The sequence below is a fragment of the Typopeltis vanoorti genome, chromosome 8 (genome assembly GCF_054136105.1).
Source record: "Typopeltis vanoorti isolate ZY-2024b chromosome 8, IOZ_Tvanoo_1.0, whole genome shotgun sequence".
Lineage (NCBI taxonomy): Eukaryota > Metazoa > Arthropoda > Arachnida > Uropygi > Thelyphonidae > Typopeltis > Typopeltis vanoorti.
Window position 1 is genome coordinate 23,174,132 of NC_143556.1, and position 24,828 is coordinate 23,198,959.

The 24,828-nt window shown below is 36.5% G+C and overlaps 1 protein-coding gene across 1 annotated transcript in view; it reads left to right on the plus strand.

The window, feature by feature from the left end:
* Positions 1-24,828, plus strand: part of LOC150103848 (carnitine O-acetyltransferase-like) — a 155,977-nt gene that overhangs the window by 123,905 nt on the left and 7,244 nt on the right. The window contains exon 9 of the mRNA XM_090397075.1: positions 24,186-24,286. Within this exon, the coding sequence (XP_090253201.1) occupies positions 24,186-24,286 (101 nt within the window). The remainder of the gene's footprint in view (positions 1-24,185; positions 24,287-24,828) is intronic.

The following is a 24,828-nucleotide window of genomic DNA, read 5'->3' on the forward strand; positions in this document are numbered from 1 at the left end:
TTTTGATAATTGATATACAGTATTTGCTGATGATGCAAAGATAGGTAGGGTAATGAGGAATGCTGCTGATATGCAGTACTTGCAGAATGATTTGAATAGGCTGGAATTATGGACAGGGGAAAATGGGTATCAGTTCAATGTCAGTAAATGTAAAGTAATTCACTTTGGTGTGATTAGATGTCCAATGTTGTATTATATTGGTGGGATTGGTGATGCTAGAAGAAACTGATGAGGCAAGGGATCTCAGAATGTTAGTAGATAGGAAATTGAAATTCAAGGGCCATGTGGCAAAGAATGCAAATACAACTTAAAGCATAATTTTAATGCTGAAATGAATGTTCACATGTAAAAATAAGGATGTCATTTTGCTTCTTTACAAGGCCCTGATAAGACCTCGCTTGTACTATTGTGCATGTGTCTGGTTTCCGTTGTGATCCTGATATATTGGAGAGAGCACAAAGGAGAGTATTAAAAATGATATCAGGATTGTGGAATACTGATTATGAAGATAAATTGAGAATTTGTAGACTACAGACACTAGCAAAGAGGGGAGGTGATATGATTTGATTGAGAAGGCAGGGGTGATATGATTGAAACTTACAAACTTCTGAAAGGATCATACAGAATTTCAGTTGATTGAATTTTATGATTTATGGAGAGCGGGGAAAGGACATGAGGGCATCCTTGGAAGCTGAGAATGAAGACCACTAACAAGGGGATGAGGGCTAGATTTTTCTCTCAGAGGGTGATGCATGATTGAAACGGATTGTCATTGGATGTTGTGAGTGCAAGCAGTGTGAATGAATTCAAGAATAAGTATGATAGCTGGTGTGTGTGTAGTATGTGGCCTCCCTCAATGAGTCTCTGACTCCCTGGAGGTCTCTCTTAATAATAATCTCCACTGAAGCCAACTACACTACTGAAGAAGCTTCAGCGATGTTGTTGGCAAAACTTATTGTTACACCCTGATATCTTGAGAATATAGAATTCTCAGCTATCATGGTGTAACATGAAGAATAAATAAAATAAATTAGAGCCCTGCATAAAAGATAATAGTTGAATTAATTAAAAGAAAAAGAAAGATTCTTGCATCCAATAAAATATATAAAATATGAAAGTTTTGTTAAACTAACTAACAAAAGAAAGAATATATTAATATTGTGATATGATTTAAATGAGAAAAGTTAAATAAATAAGACAGAAAAGGATTAGTCATAAGAGATGGTATGTGAGAGGCTAGAGATTAAGTTATTAAGTAAGTTCATAGAAAATTTTTGGAAAGGGGATTAAATAAGAGGCTAGCAAAGGAAAACAACAGACTATCGCTCAGGGCCGATTCCCGGATTGAGACATCATTACGAGCTTGCCGATCAAAGGACATTTGGCAGAAAAATGCCACCCTAATTGGTCGGTGAAGTAAAAACAAGTAAGTGGTGGAGAAAAGAAGTTAGAAAATGCCGTTAGGAGAGCAGGTATAAAAGGGTTGGAAACCCCCCCCCCCACGAGGCTTTTTTGGTTTTTGGTTTTGATTCTGTTCCAGGAGAGCCCTTCACGAGCTCTTTCGTAGGAATTTCACGGTGTTTTCCTGAGTGGCGAGATAGGGGTTATATCTCCACGTCACAACACGGAAACGAAAGTGAGCGGAATTTCGGTTCCGTATTTCCTATGTGAGAAGCGAAGAATGCCATATAGTCGAGGAAAAGAAAGCATATTCTTTGTGTTCCAACTTCAGTGACAACTACGAAAAACGGAGAGCTGCAAAGAAATAGATGTCCACGTCGCGAGTTGCACAGCTGATATATAGATGATTGAGAGTGTGTATAAACATAGTTCAACTCTAAAAGGAACGTACGAGTAGCAGATTATCGGAGAAGTTACACCAAGCTAGTTCAATCAGGAGAAGGTAAAGGCCCATATGAAAAACCCAAGAAAGAAAGGTACTGTAATATATATCTAATGTTAACTAAAATTTGTCTGTGATAAGTATCATTATTCTAATACGGAACTGTTGAAGTGACCAAGGAAAATTTATACTAGGACTTGGTATATTTAGTATCTGACAGAATATATTAAAAATAAGCTGGCTAGTGTTAATGTTATGTGAAAAATTAAGTGTCTTGAGAATTTTGCATGTCCATTGTAATGTATTGGAAAGTTAAAATGTCATAGTTGTGTGTTATTGCAGAAAAAGGTTTAGTTAATCTACTTAAGTTTGAATAGTTGAATAGTGTGAATTAATCTTATTTGTCCATGTCAAATGAATTTACGTGTTGAATGTGTATGGCGGCATGATCGTAATACTAGTTATGTGTTAGTGCAGTAAATGGTTTAGTTAATCTACTTAAGTTTGAATAGTTAAATAGTGTGAATTAATCTTATTTGTCCATGTCAAGTGAATTTGTGTGTTGAATTGTTATGGCGGCATAATCGTAATACCCATTATAGGATCATAGCCTAACTACTTGTAATAAGCTAATGTTAGTTTGTAAGTATTTAGTTTAGCATTAAATTGAGTAATCACAAGAATTGAATTGTACCATGTTAAGGAATTAATAAACCTTTGTTCAATGATAAAAGAGTTGTCTGAAATTGCTGTCCAATGCACCACTTGAAAAATTACGAATCTAATCACGCGGGAAATTAATGTTAAGAAATGAGATAAAGTGTCACAACTGCAGCATAGTTACACTTTCAGACATATTTGAGTTCTTTCTCCTTGTTTTTGCATATAATATCTTAAACTAAATATCCCAAAAGGCGCAGTATAAATACAAATATTAGGGGTACTAAGGGGAGAAATAACTTAAGTATTAGTAAAATTTTGGTGATATCTCGTGCGTAGACAATAGAAGAACATAGGTAAGCGGAAATTATAAAGTAGAATAAAAATCGTAAAATGGGACACAACACTATTATTTTATTCTCAAATGGGTTGAGTTCAATTCCCTTGGGGATGGGGGTATTTGTAATACTTACAACAAGTACTTTATCCTAATGGAAAACTTTAATTACAGGAATATAGAATGGAAGGAAGAGATAGTGTATGGAAACAAAATTGAGTTTGTTGAATTTCTGAGAGATAAATATCTTAAGACTAAATATCTTATGACTAAAGCATCTAGGGGACCTTAATGTTTTGGATTCGGTGATAACTTCACAAGATGTAGTTGTTAATGAGGTGTTGACACTGTGGCCAGTCGGTGAGAGTGATCATGAAATACTTGTTTGGGAAGTGGTTAAACAAGAAATGGTTACTACCAAAAATGGATATATGTGGAAGTATAAAGTGGGTGATTTATGGGAAGCTGTGTAGTCCTGAAGATAAATGCCAAGAAGACAAAATATCTTTTTATGAGTCATCATGCTGCTCAAGATCCAGAGGGAGCTGCACAGTTTGAGAGAGGGAAGGTATTTAGGTACTTGGGTTCTTTCATGACTGAAGACAACAAAGTTGAGGCTGATGTCCAGAGTCGGGTAAATGCTGCAAATGTGGCCTATTATCAGGCGTGTCCCCTTTTCGCCTCGCTCTTGCTGTCTTGGACTACAAAGGTGGGACTATACAAGACTTTGATCAGGCCTGTTCTCCTCTATGGTGCTGAAACGTGGACTCTCACGGCAAGACAAGTCGATCACCTGAGAGTATTCGAGAACAAGATGCTACGACGTATCTATGGAGGGAGTCATGGCAGACAGAGTCTGGAGGAGGCGGTCCAATGCTGCCATACACGCTTTATACAACTCGGCAGACATCTTGATGGAGCTGCGAGCCCGGCATCTTCAGTGGCTGGGGTATGGGCCATATGGGCCCCGAAAGGACTGTGAGACAAGTGTGGGGAGGCCCAACCCCGATCAGGAAGGCTGCCAGGGAGACTGAGAAGTAGATGGGCGGATCAGGAGAAGGAAGACCTGCAGGCTGTCGGGCTGGAGATCAGAACGTGGCAACATGTGGTGCTTGAGGCCGAAAGTCCCCCCCCAGGCTGATAGCACCTGGCTAATGTAATGTAATGTATGTATAGTCAGTTAGCATGAGTAGATGAGCTAAGCAGAAAAGATATTGACAATACATGAAAATTCACAAAGCAGTATCTGACAAAAGCAATGTATAACTGCATACCAAGGGTTAAGCGTGTAAATAGAGTAGGAGTGAAATAGACAAACAATGAAATCAAGCAAGCTGTGCTGTAAAAGAAAAGGCTATGGAGGAGGTACATGACAGTTGGTGGTGATAAGATCCATGAAGAGTATGAAGTGCAGGCTAGAAAGGTGGCAAGCATGGTAAAGAAAGAAAAGGTGCAGTATGAGAGGAGATTAGCTAGTCAGGTCAAGGTTAACTCAAGGGAATTTTTCCCCAATATGGTAAGCAAGAGAAATTATCATGGCATGCTGCAGTGACGTGTTTTGCTTGCATATCTTCAGAGCTTCGTATATTCTGGGAACTAGCAGATGCCTAAATGTGAGATGTTTCTTGGTATCATCAGGCCAGTTGACAACGTCTTCAGTTAAGTTGTGGGTAAGTATACATATTACAAAGGTGGCCAAAATGCACATTAGATTATGTTGCAAAAAATACATGCTGACAAGCAAGAGTAAGGAAGTTATAATTATCCTTTATAATGCTTTACCCAAATCTAGATTACTATACTCAGATCTGTTAAAAATTTCTTCACTTGGTTATACTATAAATTAAAGATGCCAAGAAATTATAATCTTAGTTTAATCCTTTATCCAAGTGTAAGCAAACAGAGTTTGAGCTTGAAGTATCTTCAGGACTGGGCAACTCTTATATAGAGGCTAATAACTTCACATCACTTGCCTTAGTATCCCATAATGCAAGGCGCATATTCTTCCAGGCATGTAAAATGCTATGCATTATGAGAAGGGTGAAAAAACTTTCAACATCTATCTCTAATCCAGAGTAATTTAGTAATAAGGTATGACACCTTTTGGCTACTTGTATATGGAAATATGACATTACTTCAGCCTTTGTATCACTTCAGTGTCTGGCTCCCACTGATTAGAGCCTTCAATAAAGTTTGAAACCATTCTGGATAGTGACCCTTCCCATAATGCATAGCATTATACATGTCGGGAAGGATATGTGCTTTGTATTATATGATACTAAGGCAAGAAATGTGAAGTTATTAGCCTCTTTATACAAGTTGCCTAGTCATGAAGATACTTCAAGTTCAAATTTTGTTTGCTTACACTTGGATAAAGGATTAAACCAAGAATATAATTTCTTGCCATCTTTAATTTATACACACAGATCTGGTTGCCTGGATTCCATGGGAATGTAGTAGTGGTGGAGAGAATCCAGAAGTGAATGACCAAGATTATACGCTCTAAGAATAGATTGAAAGATTTTGGGCTTCAAAATACTGCCAGTATCTTTAAGTCATTCTGCAGAATCTCTACTCTTTATTCACTGCTACCCTTCCCTGGTTTCTGTCATCAGCAAACAGCTGAATATTTCCCTTAAATCATTTCCTATATTACTGATTTATAAATTAAATAACAGATTACTGAATTCTGCCTGACTCTATTAGTCTCCTGCCTTCTCCCAAACTCATCTCCCCAATATGCCACTTCATGATATCTGTCCATTAACTACCACCCTCTTATTCAAATCACCAGCTTCATATTCATTCCCATTTGCTCCAATTTATGCAACGGTGTTCCATGTGGAATCCTGATGAATGCTTTTGCGAAGTCAGCGGTATCACTGAGTAGCCATTTTCTTTATTTTTTTATTTTTATTTTTTTTATCTGAACCACACACAAAAGGCCACAAGACCTATAGCATATTAGTGCCATGTGTGGGCAAAAGGAATAGAAGAAAGGAGGAATCTGTTCACAAACAGCAGAGGATTATAATCTTTTGTGAAGGCAAAGTTGGGGAGACTGTTCCAAAGGACAGAAGTGGATGAATGAAAGAGGAGGGCAGTGAAGTTAGTTCGGTAAGTTTCGAGGTGGACTTATAAAAGGGGGTTCATTAGCAGTAGCTCTTGTTCCAATGAATTTGGAAAAAATTGGAGGAATAATAGTGGCCAATTCAGCAGAGCATTGTCTGTAAAAGTATCTATAGAAGAGGCACAAAGCAGAAACTGAATGTATGTGAGAGAGAGAGAGAGAGATCAATAATTAGCCCAGATTGCCCTCTTCTTGATAGAATCTAGCAATCTTAGAGAAGATTTTGGTGCACCATCCTGAATATGGGAGCAGCATTCCATGGCTAGGCAGGTTTGGGCTTTATATAGAGTTAGCAGCTGTGAAGTAATGTATTGTGCAAAAAAGTACACCAAGTTTTTTGGCACCTGCAGAAGCTATATTTGAAATGTGGTTGTGCCAGGAAAGATCGGAGATGCAGATCAGTCCAAGAGGAGAAATCTGATCATGTTTGGATATCTCAGTATTACTCAGTATTGCAGGTAAGGGGAGGGATGCAAGTGCCTTCTTGCAAGAGGTCAGATATAACTGAATTTTGGTGGCATTGAAGTTTACAAGGTTGTCCTTGTCCCACTGGGATATAGCTAGGAGATCTGAGTTCAGGTCATTGGTCATTCAGGTAGATCTTGAGAATTCTAATACTTGAGCACTACAAGGTTTGTGGAATGAAAAGGAGAATTGGAGGGTACTGTCATTGGCAAAGTACAAATAAGATTGGAATTCTGTGAGAGCAGGTCATTTATGTACAGGAGGAACCCTGGGGTACTCCTGCATTGGTAGGGAAATCTGAAGAGAGCAAACCATCCACCATGGCATGTCGTGAGTAACCAGTTAGATAATTAGCACTCCAGTTGCAGAGTGAAGAATCTAATTCAGTTGCCACTTTTTGTGACAACTCAGTTGTCACAAAAAGTAAGCAGATTACTAAGAAGCATGACTTATCTTCACAAAAACCATGTACCCCTTCCCCTGTAAAGTATCATATTCCTGCAATCCTGAATTCTTTCTTTTATTACTTCTCCAATACCTTAAGCACTACTCCTGAGATACTGATTAAAGATTATTAGAAACACATCTTTGCAAGAAATAATAATAATAATTGTATTATTTGCAAATAGTTCAGTCTTTTAAAGAGCATGCTGAAGTGTTTCTACACTTCTCAAACTTAAATTGGAATGATTGCCTATACATTGCCAAAATGACAAGCAATAGCACCCACCCCCCATCTTTTTTTTTGTTGTTATCATTTCATTTCAATATAATAATTTTATATTATTTATTTAATTTCAATGTAATTTATTTTAATAAATTTAATAATTTTAATTTATTTGTAATTTCTGTTTATCTTATAGCCACCTTTATGATTGCACTCCAGCATATAGCTGAAGTCTGTAAGCAAGAATAAAATTCCCTTGTTTGTGCTTCACATTGTAATTGTGCTTATGCACTGATAATGACCTGTTAGTTTCAGGCTGAAATATTTGCAGTAATGAAATTATTATTACTTGTTCCATGTTTTTAATACGTTTACATTTTTTATGAATACATGTTTTTAATAATTGTTACTAATGATATTACTTAAGGAAGTTACAACTTACACTATATATTAATTAAATAACTTTTAGTTAATATTTCCAGTATTTTGGCAGAGTCCAACTGCCATCATCATAGAAACAATGAACAAATCAATGTTTGCACTCAGGCACTACATAAGGTGAGTATGACTAAAACACAACAACGAAGGCTAGTCTAAATTCCTGTTTCAGTCACACTTACCTATTGTGTGGAGCATTTGTTCATTGTTCCTGATGGCAGTTTGATTCTGCCAAAATACTGGAAATATTAATTAAAATTATTATAATGAATATATAATAGGCATTGTACTTAAGTAATATTGGATGAGGGTAAGGCATACACTGCCATTTTTTTTGATTTTTCCAAGACATTTAACAGGGTGCCACATGACAAGTTGACAGGTTGATTTTTATGTTGCATCACATAGGTTTGGATATCACATTAGTGGATTGGATTGGTGATTGGCTCTCTGATAGATATCAGAGAGTTGTATATGGGAAAAGCAGTATCAAGGAATAGGAAGGTTACAAGTAGAATTCTAAAGAGTTCAGTTCTGGGAACATTGTTGTTCAATCTTTATGTCAGTGATATTGTCACAGGACTACAGAGAGAGAGAGATGTCAGCTGTTTGCAGATGATGCAAAGCTTTGAGGGTTATCAGTAATAATGCTGATGTTTTGGCTCTTCAAGAGGATGTGAATAAGTTGCCTCTACATATATGGGGATATCAGTTTAATGCAACTAAATGTAAGGTTTTAAAATTTGGGATCCACAGATGGATGCTTCATATTCACTTGGTAGAGTTATACTGGAAGGAGTGGATGAAGCAAGAAATCTTGAGGGTGATTGATAGAGATTTGAAGTTTCAAGGACATATTGCAAAGGTTATTATTATTATTATTCGTGACACCTCCAAGTAGTCCGAAGACTACAGATCATCTCCATCAACGCCATCAAGGTTGTGAAGACATCTCAGAGAATTGCAGCATTCAGTCATTATGCTCTCTATAATTATACAATACAGCATCTTATGTTTTCTTGAGAACTTATGACCCCATAAAATACTATTCATGGTTATAATCGCCGCTGGTATCTATCCTGTTCAAAATGCTGTGTCAACTTCATACAGGCCAGACTTGTCCATCATACAGCCAAGATACAGATACTAACATCCACTTGTTTTATGGTTACTTGGTTATTAGCAGATTGACTGTCAGGTCCCAATGTTTATATGTATCCACAGCTTTTTCATCTGATTCTATTATATAGTGAAACCTGTGGAGTATTCATAACTAAAAAATTCACGTGTACCACAGTAATTAAATTAATAATACATAGATATTTCATCTTAAGTCCATCAGTACAGTTTTTACAAACAATACTAGGATTTACATACAAAGAAACAGTTAGTGTGCATGCTTAACATTGGAATCTCTCTATGTGTGTACAGTAGTGTGTTTGAGGACTTAAAAAAAAAAAATTTCAACTGTAATTAAAATTAATTCAAATGTAAATTAAAATATATATGATGAATTTATTTTATACAATTGAGGATAATAATTTCTCAATTGACTTTTGGGATAGTGAGACAGTCATTACGGTTCAGATTGGATTTGTGACGTACGGCTTCAGCACTTTCTTTATATAAACACTCATGTTTATATAAGGATTATGTAGTAGCTTAGTGTTTTTCCATTGGATCCTATGGTTAGGATTTTCAACTTCATGTTGTGCGAGGCCAGATTGTGCGGTTTGATAAGATGGATGTGGTCTTGATGTTCAGAGATACATTTACTTATAGATCTCCCTGTAGTAAGACAGCTTACAAGAACATGGAACTTCGTATATGACAAGTAGCATCATAGGTGAGAGTTTGTCTTTTGGAGAAGGTAGCAAATTGTAGTTCTGGTTGATTGGTTTATAGATGGCGGCGAGTTTGTATTTCTTCATAATTTTTGACAGATGTTCCCAAGATGCCTTTGATATATGGTATAGGTGTGCTAAGGGGGATTTTTCTTGTCTTGGTTGATGTGTAGGGAAGTGGCTGATGATTTCTTCAATTGATTTTGGATTGTATCCATTTAATAAGGCTGTATCTTTTATGATTTCCAATTCTTGTTCTAAAGATTCTTCAGGGGAACAAAATTTGAATTCTCTGGGTACCAAAGATTTTATGATGACATATTTTTAAGAAGGATGGTGAGCCAATGAATTGTGGATGTAACAACCTGAAAAAGGTGGTTTACGATTGACAGAAGTGGAAATGGAACCATCTTGTTTTCATTGGATGTGTATATCAAGAAAGGAGATACCCTGTAATGATTCTTTTTCTAGTGAGAATGAAGGCTGTTGATCTTATCTAGAAATGAGTATAGTTCTTATTCAGAGTGACTCCAGACTGCAAAGACATCATCAACATATCATAGTCATATTTTTTTTTTAGTTTTGGTTCAAGAGTGAAAATTCTATCTTCTAGGTGTTCCAGAAAAAGGTTGGCTTAGTCTGGTGATAAGGGAGAGCCCATTGCTGTTCCTTCCTCTTGTTTATAAATTTTATCTTTCCATGTGAAGTATCCAGATGTGATAGCAAATTTGAATAATTCCAGAATATCAGATAGAAATTTTTGAGTTTACAATTCTATTGTCTCCTTGTGAGGAATATTAGTGAAGAGAGAGAGATGTCGAAGCTTATTAGCATGTCTGTTTCTGACAGTTGAATGTCTTTTTCTTCTTCTTCCAAACATAGATTTTAGGCCAAGTGGCCTGTTCTGGTTTCATTCCATCTCTTTCTTGGTCTTCCAATTCTTCTTTTTCCACTTATTTTGTATCTGTATAATATTTTTGGTAGTCTGCTGTTGTCCATTTGATTTAAGTGTTCTAGACCATTTTTGTTTATACTGCCTTATGTAGTAATTAATTGGTTTTATTTTCAGGGATTGCAAGATTTCTTCATTTGTTTTATGGTCCCACTTGGTATATCCAGCTGTTTTTCTGAGAAATTTCATTTCTGCTGCTTGAATTCCTTTTTCATCTTTCCTTTTTATGTTCCATGTTTCGCTTCTGTATAGTAGAGTTGGTTTTGACAAGACATTATATAGTCTGATTCTAGTGTGTTTTTGTACTAGGGATAGCTTAAATATATTACTTATTATGCTTTTTTTTTAATTCCTCAGACACGTTAATGTACACATAGAGGGATTCATATGCTAATCATGCACGCTAGCTGTTCCTTTGTATATAATTTCTAGTATTGTTTGTAAAAACTGTACTGATGATGTCTTAAGATACTTAAGACGAAATATCTACATATTATTAAAATTTAATTACTGTGGTATACATGTGAATTTTTTAGTTTCTCATCTGATATTCCACATCCTCCTTGTTCGGTATGAGGATCACTAGAGAATCAGTGAAAAGAAGAGAATGTTTCTGGTTCGTGGATTATGTAAAAAATTGCTTAAATATAATATTATTAAATATAAGCTACTCACTGATGAAGCCTCAAAAAAGGCTGAAACCGGTCTGGGTGGTGACCTCCTACCATAATGTAATAACAGCATACATTTCCTAGGAAGTGTGTTTTTACATTATGGAAAATACCAAAGAATAGCAATCAGAACTTTACTCACCTTTGCAACGAGGTGCCCTGTATTGTACTATGTACTACTTGTATTAGCTCACGCTAGTATTCGCCAATATTTTTATAGTTTACTATATTCGGCATGAAACACTCTGATTTCAATCTCTGAGTTTCTTAATCGGTTTTAAAACAATGTGGGATTTAATATCCCCTTAATTGAAATAATATGTAAAAAATAATAATAATAATAAAATACAATCCTGTGGTATAACGTAATTGAAATAATATGTAAAAAATAATAATAATAATAAAATACAATCCTGTGGTATAACGTACTGTAGGTTTACAACAAAAACTTTTTCTGAGTGGGAGACAGCAATTTTCAAATTTTCAAAAGTTTCTGTGGTTTAGTAGTTCTGGGGAAGCTTTCAGTATTGATCACATTACGATGTAAATAAAGAGTTTAATAAAAAAATAAATAAATAATAAGCAATTAAAACCCAACAAGTTTCGTAAATCATAAGATTTACATCATCAGGGGGTGCTAGTAGAAAAAAGATTTACAAAAAAACTATAAACAATTAATTACACATATTATATGTTATGATAACTTTACAACTTTACAAATGAGAAACCAGAAATCAATCATTTAACATCTTTGAAGAAGAAATAAATTTACAGGAACTAGACATGAGATATATTCTTCATTCAACAAATGCTTGCAAAACAACATTGATTGATATTGTTCGTGTAGTTCTTCCTGAACTTTCGGCTCCTGTGAGTCTTTTCCTAGATTTGATCAAATTATCAGATGTAACTGCTAGAGGAATTCTAAACTTTTTAATTAGTCATCTTGAGTGTTTAGGATTATCTGAAGATTACTTAAAGGAGTATTTATTATAATAAATTTAGTTTAATCCTTTATCCAAGTGTGAGCAAACAAAGTTTGCGCCTGAAAGTATCTTCAGGACTGGGGTAAAGTGATACAACACCAGGGCAACTCGTTGCAAAGGTGTAGCAAGCTACCAACACTCCTGCCTCAGTATCTCCTTTAATGCAAAACACATCTCCTTGCGGATATGTCTACTGTTATGCATTAAGGGAAGGGCCACTACCCAGACTAGTTTCGACCTTTATTGAGGTCTCTTGTGTATCGAGTATCATCTATCGAGTATTTATTGTCTGTAACTTGTGATGTTGCAGCCTTGTTGTTTGGTGCGTAATGGTGTAAGGAGGCTAATGCAAGAGAAGTTTCCTAGTGTTATTTTCTGGCATTGTGCTAGCCATTGCCTTGAATTGTCTGTTAGTGACACAGTGAACAATGTGGCAGGAGTGAATTGCTTTAAGAGTTTCATGGACAAACTTTATGTGACTTATCATACTTCACCTAAAAATGCTAGGGAACTACAAGAATGTGCAGCGACTCTAGAACTTCAACTTCTTAAAATTGACAGAATTTTAAGCACTCGCTGGGTTGCATATAGCTTTTGCACTGTTTCTGCAGTGTGGCAAGACTTTGAAGCCCTTGTCATCACTTTCTGGAGGCAAAAGAAGACAGCAGAAGAAGCAAAACATGCTTTCTTTATGAGGACCTTTTCAGAAAATAACATCATGCGAGTTTGTTCTTGATTTGGGCCTTATGTGTGATGCTTTCCAAGAACTTAGTGAACTAAGTCTAGATTTAGAAGAGAGAAATATTGACTTGTACAAAGCAGACAGGAAGATAAAGAATACAGTTCAACTTTTTGAAGAAAGAATTGAAACTCCTGGTCCATACTACAGTATTTCCCTTCAAAGTCAGAAGAACATGAAGTTCAAAGGGATTGAGCTCCACAAAAATGAAAGACACAGTCCTGCAATAAGTTCATCTGCTTTATATAAAAGTCTGAAAGAAACTGTTGGAAAGCATCTGCTTGAAGGAGATGATGCTGATTTGCCTAAATGTGTTAAGATATTAGATTCCAAGTATTGGCCAGAAAATCCTGGGAAGCATCTGACATTTGGTGAAGCTGAAATTAAAAAGTTAGCACGCAAATTTCGTTTAAATGAAAGAGAAGCACTTTGTGATTTCAGTGAATATCTTCAAGAAAATAAAGTCCCAGACATACTACTTCCTCTAAAGCACATTTTGGGTATGATTGCAATATCTTCCAGTGAATGGGAAAGGGGTTTCTCTCAGATGAATCTTATAGTACCTTCATCTAGGTCATCTCTGCTTGTATGGACAACTTCTGCACTGATATTCATCAGGATAGTAGGACCTCCTCTTACTCAGTTCAACCCTAGCAAATATGTGGACTCATGGCTGCTCCGAGGTCATCATTCTGCAGTTGATAGCAAAAGCAAGAAGTGATCTAGAGACAACGAGGGTATATCGGAGGATATTTTAAAAGTGTGGAAGTTGCTGTAATAACATCTTCATGGTGAGTACTGGCACCTTTTTTTTCCAGAAAAAAAGCACTGCTTAGTACTATTTTTGTGTAGATCTGGTGTCCTAATTTCTGTGGTGATGCAGATACAGTGGAGAAGGCACAAACAAGAGTGTTAAAGATGATATCAATATTTTGAAATGTACATTATTATTATTATTATACATGCATCTCCATAGAGTCAGAAGACTCATAACATGAGATTCATTCTTCACACACCAGCCATCATTCATACAATAGCTATCATACTTCTCCTTAAACTTATTCACTGATGAAGCATCTATGACCACCTCTGACAACCCATTTACCATCCTCCAAGCAAAAAAAACCTAGTCCTAACACCCTTGCTAACCATACTCTTACACAACTTCAACTAATGATCCCTTCTTCTCTCCCTTCTTGCCATGTACTGAAAAAAGTCTTCAATGTCAATCCTATAAAACCCTTTTAATAATTTAAATGCTTCTATCATGCCTTCTCTTTTTCACCTATCAGCTAATTTTTGAAGACAGACTGTTCAATCTATTCTCATAGGGAGCATTACACAGACCTGCCACAATCTTTGTCACTTGCCTCTGAATCTTCTCAACAGCTTCTTCATTCCCATGGAATCCAGAAGTCCAGATTGGTGCACAGTAGTTCAGACATGGCTTTATTAAGGCCTTATATAGGGGAACAATAATCTCTCTCTCTCTCTCTCTATCCCTGATCATTAGAATGTTATTCAACAACCATGTAATCTGATGTACTGTTTTAATTATCTTCATAATATCCCTTCTAAATTTCAACTCCTTGTCCATAATCGCATTCATCTCTCTGGCCTCAATTTCCTGCAGTTCAGTTCCATCAATATAGTACACAAGTTATGATCTATTCTCAAAAAATCTATTGATCTTACACTTGACCATGTTAAATTGGCAGCCATTTTCCTTTGTCCACACTGCTAGTCTGTTTAAGTCTTCCTGGATCTCTGCATCATCTTCATTTACTATTATTACTCTTCCCAGTTTAGCATCATCAGCAAACAACTGAATATTTCCTGTCAAATCATTTCCTGTATCATTAATATACTTAAACAACAGAGGATCACTTACTGAGCTCTATGGCATTCCAATGGTCACTTGCCTTCTCATGGACTCGACTCATCCATAAACCACTCTTTGATATCTGTCCATCAGCCATCCTCTAATTCAAATCACCAGATTCATATCCATCCCTATTTGCTCAATTTATGCAACTGAGTTCTACATGGAATCTTGTCAAATGCTTTTGTGAAATTTAGCTATATCAATGAGTAGCCATTCCCTTATCCAACTCCACTGTCACTTGATTATAAAACGTAAGCAAGTTAACTAAGGCAAGACCTATCCTTTGCAAAACCATGTTGTCCCATATAGAGTATCATATTCCTATCCACCCAGGTCTGAATTCTCTCTTTCACCAATTTCTCCAATATCTTAATCCAATATCCTAATCACCACTCCTGAGATGCTGATTAGCCTATAATTTGCCAGTTATGTCTTAGAACCTCTTTATGCAATGGAACTATTTTGTCCTCTTTCTGTCCCATTGGCATCTTCCCATTGCCGCAGCTTAAATTATACAGCTTGGTCAGAAGAAATGATAATTCACTTACACAGTCTCATAATCCACAAGCTGATATGCCATCTAATCCAATGGCTGTGTTCGTATTGAGGTTCTGCTACTGATAGGAGAATAGGGATTGAAGCACCTCCACGATAGGAGAATAGAGATTGAAGCACCTCCATTTATTCATCTCTATTCTCCTATCAGTCAATATCACATCTGGCACTGCAATGTCACCACCAAGATGGTACACTTCTGAAAAATGTTCACTTAGTAATTCAACTATTTGGTTTGGTTCTGTTACCTCCCCACATCAGCACTTTTTAAAGTCATCCTTCCATAGCCATTCCTTCTTTTACTTGCTGCATAGCAAAAGTATTCCTTAGGGTTTCTTTTGGCCTCATCAGCTAGCTTCCTCTCATAATTATCTTGGTCTTCCTTACAATACTGGTCACTCTTCTCACCTGCAGATCATCCTTTTCTTTATAATCATTCCACAACCTTTTCTTTGTGTGCAACTACTGCTTAATGAAGCTATTCATCCTACCTGATTTATCCTTCTGACTCTTGGTATGCATTCAGGCCACCTCCCATGAATCGACATTTCTCCCTTCCAAATTCTTATGGCATTGCTCTGCTGAAAGTTGTCTCTTTAGCTTGTCATAATCACCAGCCTTGTAGTTCCACATATAAATGACTTGTGGACCTTAAACCTTTGCAAAAAGAGAAAAAGGAGTGATAAGATAAATATCTATAATCTTATGTAAGCATCATATATTCCAGCACAGACCTGGATGTTTGTGATCGTCTTTAGGTGGGAGATAAATTTCATTCCACGGTGTGAGACCACTGCCTGACTTATTGGAGGCCTAAAAGTGGCTTGAAAAAGTTCCATGTTTGGTCTGTAGAGCAGGGTTTCCAGACTCGATGAAAATAGAAAATAAAAGTTTCTTAACCCACCCAAGGCACATAATGTACCATAGGTTTGCAAATAACCTTTCATCTATGGAGCAACATAAAAAAAATATATTTATTTTATTTTATTTTATATATATGATCCTAGAAGGTGGAATTTTATGATGTGTGGGGAGAGGACATCCATGGAAGTTCTGTATGAATGCAGTCAACAAAGGTGTAAGAGCTAGATTTTTCTCTCATAGAGCAGTATGAATGGATTACCTTTAGAAGCGGCAAATGCAGGCAGTGTGAATGAATTGAAGAAAAGGTATATGTGGCTTCCCTCAGTGTGTTCCTGACTCCTGAAGGGCTCTGGTAAGTAATAATAACAAGAAGAATATGCAAAATGTAAACTCAGTTTATTGCTTTTTATAAACTGAGGAATGTTATATTAAATTATTGAGTTTTATCAGAAAACGCTTTCTGCTCGAGTCTGTTTTGAGGGAAAATATCCTGGCTGTCTGTTTAAATTGAAACAGCAGGTAAAATATCAGGAGACTATTGAGAAGAGTGAAAGGTAACAGTATAGTAGAAAAGGCTGTCAGTTTGTTGCTGAGGTATGATGATGGTGAGTTGCAAAGTAGAGTTAAAATCATAAATGGTATGCTAGTAGAGCTGTGTGAGCAGAAGGGAGTGAAGTTTGTGGATGTATGGCATATGTTTGAGTGAAGAATGAAATTATATAGGCGTGATGGGTTGCATTTAAATGGTTTTGGAGTGAGTGTACTGGAGAAAGTGTTGCTGTATGAAAGTAAAGTGTGTGTAAGTACAGCGTGTGATGCGTGCAAGAGATCAGAAGAAAGAGTTGAAGGGAAAAATTGGGAGAGTGGTAGTACAGAAGTGCTTGGCAGTGGAAACAATACTTGTGTGAGAGATGAAGAGAGAATGGGAATGCAAGAAGAACTGGGAAACAAGGGGAGCTCGGGTGGGCAGGGAGACATTGCATAGCGAGAGTGGATGTTGAAAGTGGCACTGAATGTGTGTATAAAGATGGAATATATTGTTATGTGGGTGGAGAAGTTGAGACTGAGCAGATATACATGGTAAGTGGTAATAAAGGTGATTGGACAAGTGTGGTGGGGAAATCATAACCAACACATTGCTTGGAATGGACTGGCTATTGACCTGAAAATGAACTGCTCTGTTTGATTACAAATGCCAGAAGTATCAGAAATAAGGGGGGGGGGATGAAATGGTTTCAGTGATTGAGTTTATTCGCCCCCAAAATCATTGGAATAAGTGAAACATGGGTGAAAGAAGATGATATCATAATAGCAATAGAGATGGAATGATACAGTATTTTTCGCGAGTATGGAAAGGACAAGAAGGGAGGAGGAGTGCTGCTGATGATAGTAAGGGAATTAAGTCCACATAAAGTAGACATGAAAAGGGAAAATAGTGGCAATGGTCATGAGGCAGGTGGTGTAATGTGCAGGTTAAGAGGAAGACGTATTTAATTGGATGTTGTGATAGGCCTGGGAATGTGGAAGGTGGTGATGAAGAAATGTATAAACAACTTGGATCAGTGAACAAAGAAAGGGTAATTATTATGGATGATTTTAATTATAGCAGTATAGATTGGAATGAAGAGATAGCATTTGGGAATAAGGAAAATGAATTTCTCGAGTTCTTAAGAGATAACTATCTCAGGCAGCACGTAAAGAAAGGCACACGAGGATCAAGAGTTCTAGATCTCATCATTTCATCAGAGGATGTAATTGTTAGAGAGGATTTCACATTTTCATCCACTTGGTGAAAGTGATCATAAAGTAATCAACTGTATTGTGGCTAGTTATATGCAGACTTTTGTGAGGAAAGGATATATGTGAAATTATAAAGATCGATTATGACAAGCTTAGGAGACAGCTAGGAGCTATAACATTGAACAAAGAGTTGAGTGGTAAGGAAATAAATGCTGCATGGGAACTGACAAAGAAATACATGAGAGCATCAACGTGCGATTGTATTCCGAAGGCCAAAAGGCTGAATAAGGTAGGTTTAAAACAGATGAACGTGGAGCTTAAGCATGAAATCTGGAAAAAGAAAATACAGGTATCCCTTTCCTAACGTGGTTTTGCTTAACGCAGGATTTGATTAATGTGCCAAAATTAATTTATATACGCAATCCCTTGATATACGCAGCAAGAGTTTTGATTAACATGCCTTTAACCCTGCGGAGCTAGCAGTTGATCTGACAGATAGATGCAAAATGTTTAATATAAATATTCTGATACAATTCAGTGTATAGCTTGGAAGTCATGAGAGCTGTGCATTCTTATGTTATGAGTGACATTCTGCACTTTTTTTGCTGCCAGTTTGGTTTAACGCATGTTATGTAAAGGTTTGTGATATTTGACAGTAAATTGTATCTGAGAGATACCACGACCTCCGATGTCAGTATAGTATTTTTTTATTTTATTTCTTTTATTCTTTGTTGAATAATTTCTAGATTGTAACTGAAAATTGAAAATAAATAAACCATCATGTATTACTGAAATAGAGAGTCAAAGGCTTATTTATCATACATGTCCTCTAAGAGATGTGCTTTACATTATGGAAAACACTAAGGAAAGTGATCTGGAGCTTACTCCACCTTTACTACGAGTTGCCCATAAGGTTGCTTATGCTTGAATCTGCCGAAACTTTTAGTTTCTATATATTCAGCACGAAACTCTTGCAGTTTCTATATTTGAATATGAAATAATGTTGGATTCAATATCCACTTAATTTGTACCATCATGTATTATATTTGCAGTGTTTTTTCTTTGTTTTATTGCTTGTTTGCCAAGGTCTGGAGAGTCATTTTGCTTGTTATCGCAGAATTAATGCCGATAAGAAAAAAACTGAAACTGTTCACAACGACTCTTGATAACTTCTTTTGATAAAAAAAATTGCAGTACATAATGTAGGTACAAGTATTTATTAAACATTTACTTTGCATTCATTTTTTATCTTTCCTAAAAGAGTACCATATAAAACGAATTATTAATACAGTAATTGATCATGGACGAATTGCAATTTTTACCATTGATTATTAGATTTGATTAATGCGATTTTGATATATGCGGTAACATTGAGGGATTAATTAGCCGCGTTAATCGAGAGATACCTGTACTTTGGAGGAAGTACAAGATGAATAATGGTAATAATCAGTCACATGAAGAGTATAAAGAACAAGCTAGGAGAGTGAGTCAGTTAGTAAGGAAAACAAAAGTAATGTATGAGCAGAAATTGGCAAATCAAAGAAAAACCCTAGAGAGTTTTTTTTAGATATGTAGCAAGTAGAAGGAAAAATGATCATGGTAAGATGAAGTTAATGGATGAAAGTGGTAGAATGGTAACTGCTGCAGAAGACATTGTTGAGGTATTCAGTGATCAGTTGATGGAAGTTTTTTCACTTGGCTATGCTACCAATTATATATTTGGTTTAATCCTTTATCCAAGTGTAAGTAAACAAAGTTTGCGCCTGAAGTATTTTCAGAACTGGGGCAACTCGTGGTAAAGGTGGTATAAGTTCTCATCACTTGCCTTAGTATCTCCCATACAAAGCACATCTCCTTGCAGATGTGTATAATGCTATGCATTAAGGGAAGGGCCACTACCAAGACCAGTTTCGACCTTTACTGAGGGCTCATTAGTTGGGGCCAGACCCAAAGGTGGTAATACTAAGGTGGAAGTAATGGAGAAGTCATATTTACCTGTACTGGTTGCCAAAAGGTGTCACACCTTATTATTAAACTTCCCTGGATTAGAGATACGTTGATAGGAGTTTTATCACTTGGCTATGCTACCAATTATATATTTGGTTTAATCCTTTATCCAAGCGTAAGCAAACAAAGTCTGCACCTGAAGTATTTTCAGGACTGCGGCAACTTGTGGTAAAAGTGGTATAAGTTCTCGTCACTTGCCTTAGGCAAGTGAGTATCACCACCTCTGAGTCTGGCTCCCACTGATGAGACCTCAATAATGGTCAAAATCAGTGTGGGTAGTGGCCCTTTTCTTAATGCATAGCATTATACATGTGTGCAAGGAGATGTGCTTTGCATTATGGGAGATACTAAGGCAAGTGATGAGAACTTATACCACCATTACCATGAATTGCCCCAGTCCTGAAAATTCTTCAGGCACAAACTTTGTTTGCTTATACTTGGATAAAGGATTAAACCAAATATATAATTGGTAGCATAGCCAAAGTGAAAAAACTGACATCAACTTATCTCTAATCCAGAGAATTTTAATAATGAGGTGTGACACCTTTTGGCAACTGGTATAGGTAAATATGACTTCTCCATTACTTCCACCTTAGTATCACCACCTCTGAGTCTGGCTCCCACTGATGAGACCTCAATAAAGATCGAAACCGGTCTGGGTAGTAGCCCTTCCCTTAATGCATAGCATTATACATGTCTGCATTATGGGAGATACTAAGGCAAATGAGAACTTATATCACCTTTACCACGAGTTGCCCCAGTCCTGAATATACTTCAGGTGCAAATTTTATTTACCCTTACACTTGATAAAGGATTAAACCAGATATATAATTGTTATTCAATGATCAATTTATAAAGGTATTTCATCCTGATCAGGGTGGAATCATGAGGAAATTAAGTGTAGAGGATATAGGGCTGGATGGCCTAATTGTGAGTAACTAGGAGGTATTTGAGGAAATAAATAACCTTGATATCAATAAAGCGATAGGATTTGATTACATATCACATTGCATTTAAGGAAATGTTCCAGGGGATTGACAGTAGCATTGGCATGCATGTTTAATAAAAGTCTTACAACAGCACAGGTTTCAAGGGAGTGGAAGGAGGGTAAATTTGTTCCACTGAATAAAGGTGATGATAAGGCTGTAGCTTCAATTATAGGCCAGTCTGTGTATCTGGAGTTGGTTGTGGTGAAGGTCCTGGAGAGATTGGTGAGAAGTAGGATACAGAAATGGGTTGATAACAGCAGTATTTTCTGTGATTATCAGCATGAGTTTGTTAAGGAGAGATCATGTTTCACTAAATTACTTATATACTATAATAAGGTGACAAATACCTTGGACACGGGAGATGAATAGTAGTGTACTTCGATTTTGCAAAGGCTTTTCACAGACTGCCATGCGGCATGACAAGCTCTTAAATAAATTAAAACAGATGGACTGAATAAAAGACTTCTGAGTCGGATCAGTGACTGGCTGTCAGATAAGTATCAGAAAGTTGTATATGGGAGTGTGGTATCCTAAAAGAGAAAGGTCAATAGTGATGTGCCACATGGCTCAGTTTTGTGGCCATTGTTGTTCAGCTTGTGTGCTACTGATATTGGGTTGGGTTTAACTAGTGATATGCTACTGTTTGCAAATGATGAAAAACTGGGGAGAGCAATGCAGACTCAAGGGGATGTAATGGCCTTATAAGAGGATTTGAATAGATTGCATGAATGGGCAGGTAAATGGAACTGTCATTTCAGTGTTGCAAAGTGTAAGGTTTTGAGTTTTTGTAAGCAACAATGAGATGCAAAGTATACACTTGGTGGTATAAAGAAAGTAGAGGAGATGAGAGATCTAGGAGTGATGGTGGACAAGGACCTGAAATTCAAGGCCACATTGCACACACAAATTGTGACGACATCACATTGGATAATGGCGATGATGCGGAGTATCCTGATATCCCAAAATAGAATGGTTACGATGCCATTGTGTAAGGCCTTGATCAGGCTTCATATGGATTATTGTGCACAGATTTGGTCACTGGGTTTTCATGATGACAAGGATATGTTGTAAAGGGTACAGAGAAGATTCACAAAGGTGTTCAGTGGTCTTTGGAATGTTGGGTATGAGGACAGATTGAGAGAATGTAAGTTGCAGAGCCTCATGAATAGGAGGAAGAGGAGAATATGATTGAGACATATAAGCTGGTCAGGGGTTGTTATCGGATAGACACGGAAGAGATTTTTCATAGAATGGGAGAGGGGAGTAGAACAAGAGGCCATTGCTGAAAACTGTATAAGAAGGGTGTGGACAGAGCAGTGAGGATCAGGTTCTTTGTATGGAGGGTAGTTGGTGAGTGGAATGCATTGCCTGAGTGTGTTGTGGATGTAGACACATCAAACAGTTTAAAGCACAGTTGGATGAGCATTGTTCGCAATAGTGTGTACTTCCCACACTATTGCAAATGTGAATAATAATAAAATAAAAATAATAAATATTATTGTCATCATCAGCAGCAAATTCCTGACACATATCGTTAGGGTGTGCGTAGGATATCATGATAGTATTGCACGAAAAAGTTATATCATTACTAATTTCGTATCGTCAGTTTTTCTCCAAATGAAACTATCTGTGAAGACTTCATTGTCACTGCGTATTGGAGTCTGTACTATGTCAATCCACCTAGATCTTGGTCCTCCCTTGGTTTTTTTTTTTTTTTTTCTTTCCTGCCATCCTGGCAAAGAAAACTTGTTTTGTTAACCTTTCCTCTGCTATTCTGTTTAAGTAATAATATCACCTGAGATTAGCTCTGCTAACACATTCCTGAATGCAAACAATATCAGGTTCATTCCTAATATCCTCATTTTTAATGTGACACTGCCGCTTGTGCCATTTGTTCAATCTCCAGATATTTCTGAGAACTGTCATATCTGGAGATTGAACAAATGGCACAAGCGGCAGTGTCACATTGAAGTGTTTTATTTCAATCCTAGCTCTCAGATCCATGACTATAAATTAAAGGTACCATAAAATTATATACTTGGTTTAATCCTTTATCCAAGTGTAAGCAAACAAAGTCTGTACCTGAAGTATTTTCAGAACTGGGGCAACTCGTATATAGAAGCTAATGACTTCACATCATATGGTTGGGAAACTTTAAAGGGGATAGAGGAGATGAGAGATTTGGGAGTGATGGTGGACAAGGACTTGAAATTCAGGGACCACATTGCACTAGTGCAATGTGGTCCCAGGGATCACATTGGATAATGGTAGTGATGCAGAGAACCCTAACATGTAGAAATAAAGAGGTTATGATGCCATTCTATAAGGCATTGATCAGTCCTCATGGATTATTGGGCACAAATTTGGTCACTGGATTTTCATAGTTACTAAGATATGTTAGAAACGGTCCTGAGAAGATTCACAAATTTGGTCAGTGGTCTTTGGAATGTTGAATACCAGGACAGATTGAGAGAATCTAAATTACAAAGCCTTGTGAATAAGAGGGGGTATGGGATATGATTGAGACATAAGTTGTGGGTTGTTATCAGATGGCTGGAGAGCAGATATCCTAACCACTTGACCAACCAGGCTGACATTGTTTTGAAAGATGCTGTTATTTGGCAATTCTGTACTGAATGCTCAGAAAACTAAAGAAAGCACTTTTTTACATTTATTACTTCTGAGACCCTTCACTATTCAGCAATAATATCACTTATGAGATTAGTTGAGTTTTAAAAAATTTATCCCATTTGAACTTAGATGATTGGTTATACTTAGCCATGTATTAAAAAAAGTCTACCCACCCCAGTTCCACCCAAAACCAGGTTCATAATTCCCACAGAAGGAATTATGAACCTGGTTTTTGTCCCTGTATATGGGCCAGTGGAGAGAGAGATTGCCAAGAACAGTAATTAATGGGAGACAGCATGAGCCATTCCTGAAAGCCGTATAATGTTGTGAGCAAATGAGTGAGGAGTTATTTTTATAAGGTGTACTGAGTCTGTGGAGTTGCAAGGCTGATAATGGATGCATCGATACTGAATGAGTTCGAGTGAAGTATGATCCAGAATGGACAGATCTCCCATGATGACTCCAGAGGGCTGTAAATAATACAAAATTGCTCTGTAGTAATGGCAGTCATCTACCACCTAAATACCAAATACCACACACATACCTTAGTGGGATTTGAACCTCCACAGCCTGTAGTGACAAAGTGATTACTTGAATCGCTTGAATACCAATGATCTGTAAAATTGAAATGTTGCTGATGGTGCTGCCCATTTGAAATGTACCATTATTCTTAAATTTAAACAAACTGTTAACTTGAGTTTTATGGATTATTGTGAATTTTGTAGAAAGTTTTTTTTTTATGTAATTAGAATAATTTTGTAATATATATTTTCTTTTCTAAGATCATAGTTGGAGAAGATGGAGTCGTAGGACTTAATTATGAACATAGTCCTGCGGATGCACCCCCAACAGCTTTAATTACGTCACGAATGTTTGAAAGTTTGTATGTTATTTGTTTTTTGTTATATGGAAATTAACTAGGATAAGAATAATTGAACTATCCTTTTACATGTGGAATCTTTTTCACTGCCATGTAACAATGAATATAATTCCGAGAAGCTCATTAATATTCTTGGTATGTTTTTAATATTTTCTTTATAATGATAAAATTTGTATTTTGCTATTTCTAAAATTACTTGAACAGTTAAATTAATGGACACACACACACACACACACACACACACATATATATATATATATATATATATATATATATACAAAACATAAAAGTATACATTTTACCAGTTTTGCAAAGGTATTCTTGTGTATGATTGTGTGGTTGAGTGTGTTTATTTATGTTTGATATATTCATTCTGTGTACGATAGATAAACTGTGTTATTCATGGTGATGATGCAAACAAGATGGTAGCCAAGACATTGTTGTGCAGGAGGTCTGACATAGGGGATTTTGTGAAATGTAGTGTATGTGTGTGTGTGGATGCATGCATTCTGTGCATGCACACACAGAGAGAGAGAGATTAAACT